At 37.7% G+C, this 15,234-nt stretch overlaps 1 protein-coding gene across 4 annotated transcripts in view; it reads right to left on the bottom strand.

Moving 5' to 3' along the window:
• The window catches only part of DTWD1 (DTW domain containing 1), a 20,097-nt gene extending 4,891 nt beyond the window's left edge, over nt 1–15,206 (bottom strand). Inside the window, exons 1-4 of one of the 4 annotated variants that reach the window (XM_006756018.2) lie at nt 15,131–15,206; nt 9,355–9,674; nt 3,595–3,738; nt 1,491–1,740 (exon numbers count right to left, since the gene is read on the bottom strand). In XM_006756018.2, coding sequence (XP_006756081.1) covers nt 1,491–1,740; nt 3,595–3,738; nt 9,355–9,618 — 658 coding nt within the window. In that variant the 5' untranslated portion in view covers nt 9,619–9,674; nt 15,131–15,206. Of the gene's footprint in view, nt 1–1,490; nt 1,741–3,594; nt 3,739–9,354; nt 9,675–11,835; nt 11,929–12,470; nt 12,772–12,794; nt 13,107–15,130 lie in introns of those variants that run through there. The other 3 variants (XM_006756017.2, XM_006756019.2, XM_015558945.1) reach the window with 3 other exon arrangements.
• Between the last annotated feature and the right edge of the window lie 28 nt (nt 15,207–15,234).

Consider the following 15,234-nt stretch of genomic DNA (forward strand, 5'->3'; position numbering starts at 1 on the left):
AAAATCACTGTAATGTTAAAGCTGCCTCTCTCTCTATCTCTCTCTACACACACACACACACACACACAACACGCTTTTTTTTTTTCTTGGCTCTGTCCTTTGAAGTAACGACATCCAAATAGTAATAAATTTACCAAATCTTGGTCTCTAATATCATTCCCCATTAAAAAAGCCCCACAGTTCCTTTGAATGACTGGTTATTGGTCTGGGGCAGGAGAAAAGTGCAAGTAAACTTTGAATGATTAATTCTAGGTCTGAGGAAGGAAAAAGTGCTGAACCAGAAAGACTAATGAGGCCATGCCTCAAAGGACTTGAAGTGCTCCCACTGTCAAAATCTGAGACAATCTGGGCATAAAAATATATATAATCATTATAGATTTTAACATACTGAATTAAAAAGACATGTATCACACCACAGTGATCTCATAAATGGTGCAAGGAGAGAGGACAAAAGAGGAGGAGAAAAAGGAAAAGCTCTTCTTTACATAAGAATGCCAGCCAACAAATATAGAAGAAATAATAAAATTAAAATTTTATCATTTTGCAATTCTCAATATAATAACTGATTTAAAGAAGTGTCATCAGAGAATGAAAAGCAGTTGGTAAATAGACAGTCCACAGTCTCAAAGCATCCCCTCACAGATTACTACTAATGCCAAAGAAGAAAATAAATCTTTAGAACAGACAATCACCTTTAACCAAGAACTGAAAGTTATCACCAATAATGGAACAATTTATTTAAATTCCTCCTGTTTTGATGCAATAATAAGTAAACAACTTCACCTGTATGAATAGGGTAATCATATAATTTATCAGTTAAGTAGCCTCATTTCTAACAGTAAAAAGCAATCTTATTAATAATTATACCAAAACAATAGTTATAAACTGGAATTGTCATGGGAAATCCTAGATTTATTCTTATCTGTAAGGATCCTTGCAAAAAATTTTAAACTGAATCTAATCACGATGAAACATTCAGACAACTGACCTGTCCACTTCACACAATTCTAAGTCATGAAAAACAAAAACAGAGAACTGTTCTACATTAAGAGAGAATGGAGAGACGTAACCAAATGGAATGTGAGTTTACATACCACATCATCCATCAGAGGAAAAAAAGCTACAGAATATATTTTTGGGTCAATTAGGGAAATGTGAATTTGGACTGTATATTAGACATTACAGAAGTTTTGTTAATTTCTTAAAGTGATAATGATACTATGATCATGCAATTTATTCTTAAAAGATGTACACAGGCATTTAAAGGTGAAGTGTTGTAAAGCCTACATCCTTCTTTCAAAAGGTTCAACCAAAAATATAGGTATCTATGTATACAACACACATAATACAGAAAAGAGAAATGAAGCAAATGTGGTAAAAGATGTATGGGTAGTTAATGCACTTCTTCTAATGTGTCTGTAGACATGAAGTTTTCTGAAATGAAAGTTGGGGGTTGGGGGAAGCAATACAAAAACAATTTTTTTTCTTACCTTGAAGTCTCTCATCAGTGAATATTTTGTTTGTTTGGTTCCAGGTGCTATCTATAAATACAATTTTTTTCAGTGTTGTCTCTTTGCACTTGTTGTCATTCAAATCTTGTTCTTCAGTTTTCTTGCGTTTACTAGATGGCTTGTCAGGGTCATCATTTTTGCCTCTCACATTATTTTGAATCCTTTTTTGCAGATGAAAAGAAATATCTTTTATTGAGACAGACTTAGGTCCAGGAAAAATGAGCGCAACCTAAAGCAAAGAAACTTAAGTTAACAGTGTGTGATTATGATCAGAATGAATAAATTCTGACTTAAAACTTTAAGAGAAAAAAAATGAGTATCTAAGAAACAAGAATTAGCTTCTATTACATCCACTTCTTCAATACATATGGTAAAGTATTTGACTCTTTCCAAGTAATTTACAATCACTGTATACTACCTAAAAGTTTTATTTCAAAATAAGTTATTCACCTGTGGATAGAAACCTAGTTAATTGTACCTTGAAAGAGAAAACTAAACTTTATAATACTTCATAAGATCAAAGGCAAAGTCTGTGATATTTTGTAAAAGAACCATTGAAAAGTGCTCAATAATTAAATATCATTTTTACCTATACAATAGACAAATGATACACAGTCAATACTGGTAAGCAATTTGGCAACTTAAAGAGTTTTGAAATGTTCACAATCTTTCATCAAATAATTTCACTTATGGGCATTTAATAAAATAATCCTAAATACCCACATATCCACCACACCCATAATATTTATTAAAAATATATCTATTACAGTGAAAAATTAAAACTGAAAAAATCTAACTTTCAAGGAAAAAGTCTATTAATTATAGTACTTCTTTTAGCATTTTACTAAGACTTTATACTCCTAGAGCCTTCAATGAAATGTCTGAACGGCTGCTATCACAAAGCAGGCATCCAGTAAATATTTGTGAAATGAGTAGATGTTGGTAGAACTATGGGTATTTTATCCCCCATCCTTTTCTGTATTTCCCAAATTTTCTTTAACAAGCATCATTTTAATATTAAAAATAAGCATTATAAAAATATAAGCATTATAAAAATAAAAGAAACAACAAATCTTAAATTTTTAAACTTCACAGTTATATACAAGTTGCTTAAACATCCACAATCCATGCCAATATTTCCCCTGCACTCAATTAGCAAAGTCTAGGGGTTTTAGATTTTCTTGGATTATAAGATATCACATCACTTTATTGAACCTAGCACTGTGTTCTATTTAATTAACATAAATTATACCTAGTTGACCAGAGAAGGAATTGCAAATATATTCCTAGATCCAAAATTCAGGTATTATTTACAAACACAATTTTCTATATAAATTCAATAAAAAACATATTTATGAAAAAGGAAAAACCAAGTTCTTTTTAGAACAACTGAGTGTATGTATTAATTTTTAATTTTGTTTCTGATTAACAACACCAATAAATGATCCCCAATATACCTAAAAGGGCTTACAAGTTTCTTTAAAAAGTACCCAATGCCTACTTCTTTTTGAGATCTATTACAAAAGTGCTTTTCAACAAGGCCAGTAATATCTCACCAATGTGAAATTTCAACTATGTGAAAACCAATTAAGAATCTAGAAATGAGCAAGGAAGGCCTCTGAGCTGACAAAAGAAATGTTACAAAGGCCATATACTAAAGCTCTAAATTTAGGGAGAATTCCTGAAATTTTTTTTTTCATTCAGTCTTTCTTTTCTTCTTTTGGAGAAATTCCAATAATGTTTGTACTCTGGTTTCTCAGTTCGCATCAAATTAGACCACCTATGTGTCGTATAGGCAGGACAATGAAGTGGGGAGAAAGTAAAAGCAGGCATAATAATATTGGCAAAGTGTAAAAACTTAAAGAATTCAGAAAAAAATGATAAAAAGCGGAGACTCAAAAAAGTCTAACAAATCTAGGATCGTCTGATCTCTTCAGGTACCAATGAAATGAAGTGTATGTTGTTTAGTGCTAGATCATTAAGAAAAGTATTAAATTGTGTTCAAGTAAGTTCAGAACAACACTAGAATTTAAAGTTCATTTTTAGATTCAATGTGCACAGTTGCAAGAAATAAGCTACCTACCTCATGGTCCTCTTCTTCATATTCTGGAATACAAGGGTACGTGTAAATATTTACAAATTCAGGTGCTAACAGTTTTGCGTGGATAGCAGTACTTTTGCCATCTGTTTCATTTGGATGTTTAATGATGTCAATCTTCAGTGGAAGCTAAAATTAAAAAATAAAAGACAAGTGAACAAGCCATATATTAAAATTCTAATTAGTATGTTAATACAAATGGTCTTTAAAGCTTAAACAGCAAACACACTACATCTCTATAAATATACTTATGGTTTGAAAATCATCCATTTCTACACCAGGATACTAAGAACAATGAGAGTCATAAACCAAATCCAAATTTCTTCCTCGATATTGTTAATCATATGATAGAGCAACTATTTTAACTCATTTAACAGAGAATCTGCTCTTAAAGCAAAGCTCCAATGTCATTTTCATTTGTTACAAAGCCATTGAGTCCAATCACTTCTATTTTAGCATCTGTGCCAATAGTATTTTTTAGAATTCCTATAAGCTTCAGATTTGTTCATTTTATGACACGTAAGAGGAAATAAAAGTTTGGGCAAAGTTTCATATCTAAAATTCAAGTTAAAATGTTGTTCCTTATACATCCTTTGACATCATATATCCAATTATCCTTAGTTGTAAACATCATCATTCTCAGAAGTGTCTTTTAACAACACAAATGAAATAATTATCAACTGAAAAAAACAGTAACAGAATGGACGTAGGAGGTACATTCTATGGGTAAAAAATAACTCTCTCAAAATGACTTGGCCTATTTCTCTTAAAGTTTAATTTTAAAAAAATATATATTTTATTGATTTTTTACAGAGAGAAAGGGAGAGGGATGGAGAGTTAGAAACATCGATGAGAGAGTAACATCGATCAGCTGCCTCCTGCACACCCCCTACTGGGGATGTGCCTGCAACCAAGGTACATGCCCTTGACCAGAATCGAACCCGGGACCCTTGAGTCTGCAGGCTGACGCTCTATCCACTGAGCCAAACCGGTTTCGGCCCAAAGTCTTCTTGTGCTTCCCTCTGTCCCCAATCTCCACCAACTCCCACCCACAGTCCTTAGGCAACCACTGATGTGCTATCACTATAGATAAGCTTGATTTTACTGATTTCTATAAAAATGAAATTATACAGTATGTACTCTCTTCATCTAACTTTCTTCACAAAATAATTACTCTGAGATTCATCCATGCTGCTGTATCATTAATTCCAAAACTATTCTTTTAAGGAGTAGTTGGTACATGCTACTAAATGGTCTCAATGGCACACATTTTATCTTTCCAGATGATTACGTGAAAGAGGACAAAGAGTGTATGCCCCAGAAGGGCCATAAATGTTTCCCAAATACTTTGCGATTTAGGGTTTCAAACGCAATTTCTTCTACTATCTCCATTTAAGCCTAGTGATTAGTTATAAGTTAGGGCCAACTGGCTCAAATCATCAAAGCAACTTCTAGCTACAGAAAATTTACCATTTAAGTAGGCAGTTCACAAATGATTTTACATCAGTCTACTTCTGGCTGAACTCTACATCAGACCTCCCTCATGATGCTCAGTCTCAGGTGAACTATATTTCCTTTCCCCAGGGTCTGTCATTATCAGGTCAGCATTACTTTGCCCAGGGAAGGTAGGAAGAGGAAAGAAGAAAAAGAAAGCAAATCATGACCAAGTATTCTAGTACTAATAAAATCAATTTTATTTTATGGATGATTAGTAGAGCTGAAAATTCCAAAGGTGATCAACATTTTTGACCAGCCAGCTACCTTTGAAAAATATCATTTGTATCAAGGACACAGGACTGAGTGTTATTAATGTATTTTACAAACTATGTACCTAACCCAGTGGTCGGAAAACTGTGGCTCGTGAGCCACATGCAGCTCTTTGGCCCCTTGAGTGTGGCTCTTCCACAAAATACCACGTGCGGGCGGGCATGTACAGTGCGATTGAAATTTCGTGGCCCATGCGCAGAAGTCGGTATTTTGTGGAAGAGCCACACTCAAGGGGCCAAAGAGCCGCAGTTTGCCGACCACTGACCTACTCTATTATAGACTAAAATCTACAAGCACTAGTAGAAGACAATTATGCAAATTTTGTGCTCAAGAAGTATTCCTGGGACCTAGTCCAGGTATCTGTAGTTCTCTGGAAGTTAAGCCTGAAATTTCTGATTCTATGCAAAGCACAGACACAGATGTTATCATAGAAATATATATCTGTGCTCTAGCTCACATATCTTAAAGGAAGATACTTCTTAAATAATGACAGGATAACACCAGAAGAGTTGACTAGATGCAGTTCAAATACAGATGTTTCATTTTCAAACATGTAAAGAACACCAATATGTCCTCTAACACTATGTATCCTATGAGAGATTTTTACCATAAACTTTTCTGCCCAAATTTATCAAAATGCCATTAGCAGGAAGCCCTAACTAAGCCTTCCCCACATGATTATTACTTTCTCAAAGAAAGCCTTTTAAAGTCTAGGACTTTAATAAAAATGGAGCTTCCTTTATCCTTATGATTTTCTCTTCTTAAAAAAAAAATACCAAGAGCATCTTTTAATTTTTTCATGCATTTCTCATGGCACTAAAAAAAAAAGTCATATTCCGCATAAAAGGACAGGAATTTATGAATTTATTTCCAGACTAAAATTTAATGCTTGGGAGGTAGTTATTTGCTAGTATTATGTAATTATCTTCCCTTCCCAAGCAGGCTATCTAAAAGCAAATGCTAAACAATTTGTAAAAATAAAAATAAAGTAGAAATTAGAAAGAAAAACGTAGTTTTTATTATTAATATATATTATTAATGCATCAATTTTATAAATGGCCTTTAAAATATAGTCACTTTCAAAAACTGCATAGATAAGCAGGCCATTTAGAGTTGATCAAACAGTTGGCATAGTGTTTTGAGTCATTTCTATTAAGTAGTGTACATTAGACCACTGATTTGGGAAATCCTCTATTATTAAATTTCTATGAGAATGTTAGACCTGTCAATATATCATTGAATTTTATTATTCTGATCTTCAATCCCTTTTGACCATAACAAAAAAGTTTTATATTAAAACTTTTCATGAAATACTTTCTTTATGTGGCTATAACATAAATAGATGATAGAATAATTCTGTGTACACTTCAAAAATAATACTTTGAAATGTAACTAAATTCTTATAAGATAATAAGAAACTTAAAAATAATTATTGTCCTCAAGTTCTCAGTTTTTCTGAAATAACTATAAAGCTGATTAGAGTCCATGCTTACTTATTCTTAACCAGTAAATTTTCCCAATAGCCTGTAAGTACGATTTTAGGCCCCTGAGAAGACTGTGGACTTGACAAGATAATATATAGGCTAAACTGAAATTCAAGTAACAGAATATGAGTATTAAAGTATTCTTACTTCAAATTTAATGAACCTTAAGATCACCACATTAAATGTTTTAAGTGTAATTACAACTTATTTTCTTACTAGACAGTTCTAATGAGCTCATGTGTAATTTAGTCTCACTAATTCTAATAGGGAGGAGTCAAATTTTATACATTATTTGATTTACTCCTAGATCCCCAGTCACTGCTAGACATATTAACGTACACCTATCCTATATAATAAAAGGCTAACATGCAAATAGACCGAACAGCCGAACAACTGAACTGATTGCTATGATGTGTGCGGAACTGTCGGCCACGGTGGGATGGTGGAGCAGATAAGCGGGGATGCCAGACCAAGGTGGGGTGCTGGTCGATGTCATCAGGGCAAGCCTCTGGTGGTTACTGAAAATTCTTTGCTCCCGCACACCGTGGTCCCACCCAGCACTCACACCCGCTGACAGCACCTGGCACTGAGTGATAGGGGCCGGAACCAGGTGCAAATGGTGGCTGCCGGCCCTGATTACCCCTCAGGGCTTCTCCACCTTCCCCTGCTCCTGAGGGGAGATCAGGGCCAGCAGCCACCTCTTGCACCCACTGCCAGCAACGGCCCTACTTGCACCCATAGCTGGTGCCAGAGCTGCCACTAACACCCGCTGCTGGCACCCGGCACCAGTCCCAATCGCTCGGTGCCATCAGTGGGTACAAGTGGCAGCTGCAGGCCCAATTGTCCCTTGGGGGCTTCTCCACCTCCCCTGCTCCTGAGGGGCTATTAGGGCAGCAGCTGACACTCACACCCACTGACGGTTCTGGCCCCATTCGCACCCTCTGCTGGCACCGGCTCCAATTGCTCTGCACCGCCAGCAGGTGCGAGCGGGGCTAGTGCCATCAGCATGTGGGAGCAGCGGTGGCGGGAGGGGCCACAGATAATGGGCTGAGACCTGACCCTGTGCCCACTGCAGCCTCACAGCCCACAGTTCCTTTCAGGGTGCACGAATTTGTGCACTGGGCTCCTAGTCTATAATAATAAAAGAGTAATATGCTAATTAGATCGGACGTCGTTCTGGATGAAGCTGAGACCACAGCAAAGCCCAGGTTCTGGTTGCCTGCCGGCTGCCTAAGGGAATCTGCCCGGATCCTGGGTGCCCGCTGGTGGCTGGAGGGAAGCAGCCCAGGTCCTGGAGGGAAGCCAGTGCCAGCAGCCGGGGGAAGGAAGGCCTGTTCTTGCTCGAATTTTCATGCATTGGGCCTCTAGTCCTATATAATAAAGAGCTAATATGCTAATTAGACCGGATGGCAGAACAACCTTCCGGAATGACCAGTGGGCGGGTGGCAGGGCTGCGAGGCAGCCAGAGCTGCGAGGGCCGAGGCAGCAGGGCTGTGTGGGCCTACCCCTGCATGAATTTCATGCATTGGGCCTCTAGTATTTATATAAAAGCCTAAGCAACTGTTCGACTGGCCGTCCGACTGGTAGCTATGACGTACAATGACCACCAGGGGGCAGATGCTTGGCAACTGAGGTTCTTGGGTGATGCACCTGGAACCAGAGAAGAGGGAGCCAGATTCCAGGGTGTGTCACCTGAGAACTGCCCTCCTACAATCCGGGACCCCTTGGGGATGTCAGAGAGCTGGTTTTGGCCCAATCCCCGCAGGCCAGGCTGAGTAAACACACCAGTGCACCGGGCCTCTAGTGTAATAATAAATTCTTTGATTACATAGACATGATGCTCTACAGATTTTTATACTTTATATAATAGTAGTCTTGATAAGCAACAAAAAATATAAGCCAAGTAATCAATTCACATATATTTTTAAAATCTGGCTTTAAATTACTACAAATTATAACAGAGCCCAATGAGTAGGTCTTAGTCTTTTCAATTTTAGTATTTTTTCATTTTAGTCACTGACAGGTGCTCCATATTCATGTACAGGATGGAGCTAAGCCCATTCTACAAAAGCCTAAACAAAAATGAAGCCTATCTAGTCCTTTGGTATATGTTTTCTCAGAGTAGTCCAAGGACCTGAGGTGGGTTTTGAAGCTCCTTCAGGCAGTCTATAAACTTGTCTCTTGTTGTAGTCATGTTTATACCACATTTTTTCCAAGGTTGTAAATGAATTATAATCATTAATTTAAAAAATAATTGATTTCATTAAAAACAACACCATCTCAGACCCTAGTGTTTTGGCAATCTGGATCTGTTTTTCCAGAGACAAGAAAAACAAACAGGTTTCCAGTCTGTAGGATTACATTTCTATTAATATAATTCATTTTCCTAATGATGCTATTTATCAAGTGTATCAATTACTTTAGAACAGGAAAATATGAGATGTCTTTTTAAAATCTACGTTCCTACTTTCAAACAATTAAATTTCTTACCAACCTTCACAAGTGGCATCTGCTCCATAGGTACATTTTCAACTGGGACATAACATGTATAGCAGTAGAACATTCTTGAACCACCACATTTAAGACATTTTGATCTTCCACTTTGCTGAGCTTTTTGAAGAACTTCTTGAGATGCTAAGCGTAAGTTTTGAAGAGGATCTTCTGCAGCTATGGAAGTAGTTTGTGGTTGTTGTATTTCCACAAATCTTGAATTATTTTCTTCCCTCTCTTTGAGAAGTATAGGTGGGCTGAGAGACATTTTTCATTCAAACCGAAGTTTAACATCTATTTCTACAACATATTATCGTAGGTGCGCTGAAAAAAAAAATAGTGTGTGGGGGCGGGGACAAAATAATAACAAAACATTTTACTCACTGTCTCCACAAATAAAATTACTCAATTTAATTCACAACTGTGTGCAATTTTTAGAATGAACAAAAGTTATCAAGTTTTTAAATCACTAAATTAGCATACTTTTGAATTAAATTTATTAGAAATACAAAATTAAAATGCAATAAACTCAAAACCATAAATTACCCTTCGGAGGGACCCTCCCATAAAAACAGAAAGGTGCTCTCTTAGAAAACTTATTTCAAATATAAAGTTTAGGTACCAACAATCCATTTTTCAGTGGCTATCTTTGTTTCCAAAACAGTAATTTTGTTTTATAATAGGAATGCAATGGCTTAATGTATCAGCCAGGAATGCATTCAACCCGATAGGCTCTTTGAATTGATATTACATCACATCTAATCTCAACCAGAATTAATGAAAATACAAGGTTCCAATATAATCAGCAAAATTTAGTTATGTTCTAAAAGATACGTTGCTCTCCAACTTAAAACATACATAAAAAATAAAACTAAAGCCCTGGCTGGGGTGGCTAGAGCAGCGGTGGGCAAACTTTTTGACTCGAGGGTCACAATGGGTTCTTAACTGGACCGGAGGGCCGGAACAAAACCATGGATGGAGTGCTTGTGTGAACTAATATAAATTCAAAGTAAACATCATTACATAAAAGGGTACGGTCCTTTTTTTTTTTTAGTTTTATTCATTTCAAACGGGCCGGATCCGGCCTGCGGGCCGTAGTTTGCCCACGGCTGGGCTAGAGTGTCCCACTGAAGGGTCCTGTGTTCAATTACTAGTCAAGGGCAAGTGCCTGTGTTTCATGTTATAGTCTCAGCTCTGATGTGTGAGAGGCAACCAATTAATGCAGTGGTTCTCAACCTTCTGGCCCTTTAAATACAGTTCCTCATGTTGTGACCCAACCATAAAATTATTTTCGTTGCTACTTCATAACTGTAATGTTGCTACTGTTATGAATCGTAATGTAAATATCTGATATGCAGGATGGTCTTAGGCGACCCCTGTGAAAGGGTCATTCGACCACCAAAGGGGTCGCAACCCACAGGTTGAGAACCACTGAATTAATGCATCTCTCTCACAATTGAAGTTTCTCTCTCTTCCCTACCCCTACTCCCTCTAAAAATCAATGGAAAAAATATCCTCAGGTAAGGATTAACAATAACAACAACAAAATATATAAATATACACATATATATCAAACATCTATTAAAATATGAGCTGCATCTACTTTCAATTATTTGTAAAATATCCCAAAAGATAAAATATATCCCTGAAGAATAAAGTACAATCTTATAAATTTGAAGTTTTATAGAGTAACATTAATATGCACTCATCTTAAGAATTCCTACTGCTTTTTTTTACACCATTCAGATTATTAGTTCTAGAGATAAAATAGGAAAATGACTTTTCCACTTAAATATTTCCTTCAAAGAAGGATGATGGCTGCCAAAACTGTATTCAAATACTCTGTAAGCACAATATCTTTTGAGTAGAAAGAGACTGGGGCCCTTTTGATTTGATATGCATTCCAAAACTATAAAGTGATTCTCCTATTATAAAGTCTTAAGGCATTGTGGTGTTTAACTATGAGGCTCCAGGCACTCTGACAGGCAAAATACTGATTGCAACACAAAATGGTCTCCCAAATAGAATATGAACAAAAAGTCCAGTGGAACATAATATACAAGATAATTTACCAATAAGTTTAGTGATACTAATTTAATTACTCATCAGGAGTTTATCTACCTATAACAAAAAAGGCATTAACATGCTAATTAGACTGGACGGACAAACAACCTTCCAGACGAAGCCAGGGCTGCAAGGGCTAAGCCCCTTGCACGAATTTTGTGCACTGGGCCTCTCTCTATATATAAAAGCCTAAGTGACCATTACAACCAAACCAGAACAACCAGTCAACCAGTCGCTATGACGCACACTGACCACCAGGGGGCAGACACTCAACGCAGGAGCTGACCCCTGATGGTCAGTGTGCTTCCACAGCCAACCTCTGATGGTCCCTCACCCCGGTTGACCAACCTCCTGCAGCCCCACCCACCCCCAGATGGACCCCGGTTAGGCCTCAATCGCCGGCCAGGCCAAAGGATCCTACCTGCGCATAAATTCATGCACCATGCCTCTAGTGGATTATAAATTCCAGGGAGCTGGAGACCCAAAGAAGAAATGCAAAGGAAAGCAATGATGTTCATTAAAGGAAAAATATACTTGCAAAATTTACCCAAGGGGAAAATCAAAATACTGTAAAATAAACATTTTTGATGTGTACAGATCAGGTATAGATTTACATTTTTGATTTTTCAGAAAAAGTGCTATTTCAGAATAATAGTCCAATCACTTTTTCTTGTCTCACAAATGGAAAACATCATCTACTTCTGACCCCCACACCAAATCACCTACTCCAAAATAGCTTCTATCTTTGTGAATATGCCCTCAATGACTAGAACAGTGCAGGATATTAAGCAGCCACCTTTTCTTGAGCCTCAGATCCTTTTAAGATCACTTGAGAGTCTCACACCTTACTTGCAGCAAATGAATTTTACAGACACAATGTTTTTCTCACAATTTCATGAAATTTGTAGATCAGTAGAATTCATCTATAGATACATATAAAGAAATCCTAAGATCAAAAACTCATTCTAAGTACAGGAGGCAGCCTTAAAAGTCTAAATTTGGAGAGAGAAAAAAGTCTAAATTTGGGTTTGTTCTGGTGTTGCCTGCAGTCCTTACAGAGAAACATTTTTAGGCTGTACCAATCTTGAGTTACTTCAGTAACAGGACACCTCCTAAAACAAACAAACAAACAAAATGGATTGGACTAATTCATTTCCCTGGGTATTCAATGGAAAACTAATGGTGCATTTTTTCTAGGGCTCTCAACATGCACTCCTCCTGAGATGCCTCAGAAACAGCCCCTATACTTGGGTTTTCATCCATATAGCTAAATAGATATTAGTGGAACCTTATATAAATATTGTTCCCCTACAGAAATCAGATATAAATACCTGTGAGACAGTAAAAGGGGCATGTTTATGACTCCCTCCCCTGACTCACCTACACGCTCTCACTTATGGCTGATGTGGCCACAAAGAAGAGGTCAGCAGTAGTAGGTCATGGGCAGCTACCTCCAAAGGTCTCTGAAACCATATGACCAGCCAACAGCCTGCCTTAACTGTGTACAAATTATGTGTTGCAAACGTGATGATTCAAAACCTTCAAAACATACTTGTTAACACCAAATATATGCATGGGAGTTATTTGGAAAACATAAAGAGACTTTATATATGTTTGCTGATACAGTTCCTAGGGCAAGGGAAATAAAAGATAAAATAAACAAGTGGGACTACATCAAAATAAAAGGCTTTTGCACAGCAAAGAACCCACCAATAAAAGGAAAAGGGAGCCCACTATATGGGAGAAGATATTTGGCAACAATACATCTGATAAAGGGTAATATCCAAAATATATAAGAAACTCATACAGTTTAACAAAAGGAAGACAAATAATCCAATCAAAAATGGGCAAAGGACCTAAATAGACACTTCTCCAAAGTGGCAATGATTCCACTTCTACGAATATATTCTAAGAAACCTGAATGACCAACCAGAGAGAATGTATGCACCCCTATGTTCATAGCAGTGCAATTTACGATAGCTAAGATCTGGAAACAGCCCAAGTGCACATTAGTAGATGAGTGGATAAAAAAGCTGTGGTACATTTACACCATGGAATACTATGCAGTAGTAAAAAAGGACCTCGTGCCCTTTTGAGACAGCATGGAGGGACCTGGAGAGTATTATGCCAAGTGAAATAAGCCAGTCAGAAAAAGATAAGTATCACATGATCTCACTTATATGTGGAATCTAAAGAACAAAATAAACTGATGAATAAAATAGATCCAGAAAATAGAAGCATGGAACAGACTGTTGAACCTCAAAGGGAAGGCGGGGGTAGGTGGGTAGGTAGGAAGAGATTAACCAAATTAACTTTTATGCATATGTATCACCCAAGGTCACAGACAATAGTGTGCTGAGGGCCTGGGGTGGAGGACAGGTGCAGGCTAGAAGGGATCAATGGGGAAAATTTCAACAATCAAGATTTTTTAAAAAATAAGTGTGGGGGGGGGGCGGGGGAAGACTTTATTCCTAAGGAACTAGTACATCGATCATTCTGGAACTTAGATTGAAAACAAATCCTCCTTCTACCCTATCCCCCCAAAAAACGAATTATTCATCAAGTCGCATCAATTCTACCTGGCACATAATCCTCTACTTTTAGTCTCAAAGTCAGGATTCTAGATAGTCTATGGCAATCTCTTACATCTCTACCTCTGTGCACTTATTGATTCCACATATTTAACATGGAAAAATGTACCTTAACTTTGAGTACCTTTGAGTGAAGTTATGTGTCCTAGCAGATAGTCAACTCTGCAAGGGCAGAGCTCTTTACTCTCTCACCTATCCCTGTGTCTAATGCAGCAGGTGTCAGTCAACAAATACTTAACCAAACCAAAACCATTCTAAAAAAAAAAAGAAAAGAAAAAGCATACTGTATGCATCTTGCTACTGAAGTTCCTGACAAACTAATTTTATGGGCCAAATGCAGCCTGACATAAAAAATGCGGCCTGGCAGACCTCTTTTTGCAAAACAGTACTCATGGAAAGGCTCCTAACTACAACCAAGTTGACTCACCTCCTAATGAAACATTACAGACGACTGTCCTGTATTGTCGTTTTTATTATTATTATTATTAAACCCCCTTCAAATATTTCTTTGCGGGAATATTTTTAAGAACCTGGTCACGTAACATATACAGATCTCACATCCACTCTTTAAATTCCAAGGTATCATTTTTTCACGCAGGACCCAGGGCCCCAGACCACCCCCGGCGGGAGGCAGTCGTACAGGGTGCACCGGGCGCACCAGGCTTCAGACGGAAGCAGCCCCTAAACGTTGTGGTTTTAGTGGCGGCTTTATCCGCCAACTCCACGGACTTGCCATCTCAGAATGATCATGTATTTCCTTATTGTCCTATATTCCCTCCAAATAACTTAGACATAGGTAACAGGCTCCTTTGCTCATTATGCTAGCATTACCTTAATATTTTAAATATTACAATGCATGGCACACTACGTCTGTGCTGAGTTTCTCCTGCCGCAAACCACTCCGAACACTAAAAATACAAAGAATAAAGTAGGGTCCCTAGAGACTAACTTTGCCAGGACAGACTTTCTTTGAGACGGAAAGCACCGAAAATAATTGTTGGAGGGGGTGGGGGGGGAGGGATTTTTTTCTTTTTTCTTTTTTTGAGAAAAATCTGGAAGTCTTTTTCCCAAAGGGCCCACAACAACCAAAAAAATGCAAGCGCCACGCAGGGACCCCGGAACGACCTCGGCGAGGGCTCGGCCGACGGCGCGTCCACTTCCCGCGGCCGCACGGAGCCGGCCGGGGCACTGGCGCTCAGAGGGGCGCGCACACCGGCCCGGGACACCGG

This window comes from Myotis davidii, unplaced genomic scaffold (genome assembly GCF_000327345.1).
Source record: "Myotis davidii unplaced genomic scaffold, ASM32734v1 scaffold132, whole genome shotgun sequence".
NCBI lineage: Eukaryota > Metazoa > Chordata > Mammalia > Chiroptera > Vespertilionidae > Myotis > Myotis davidii.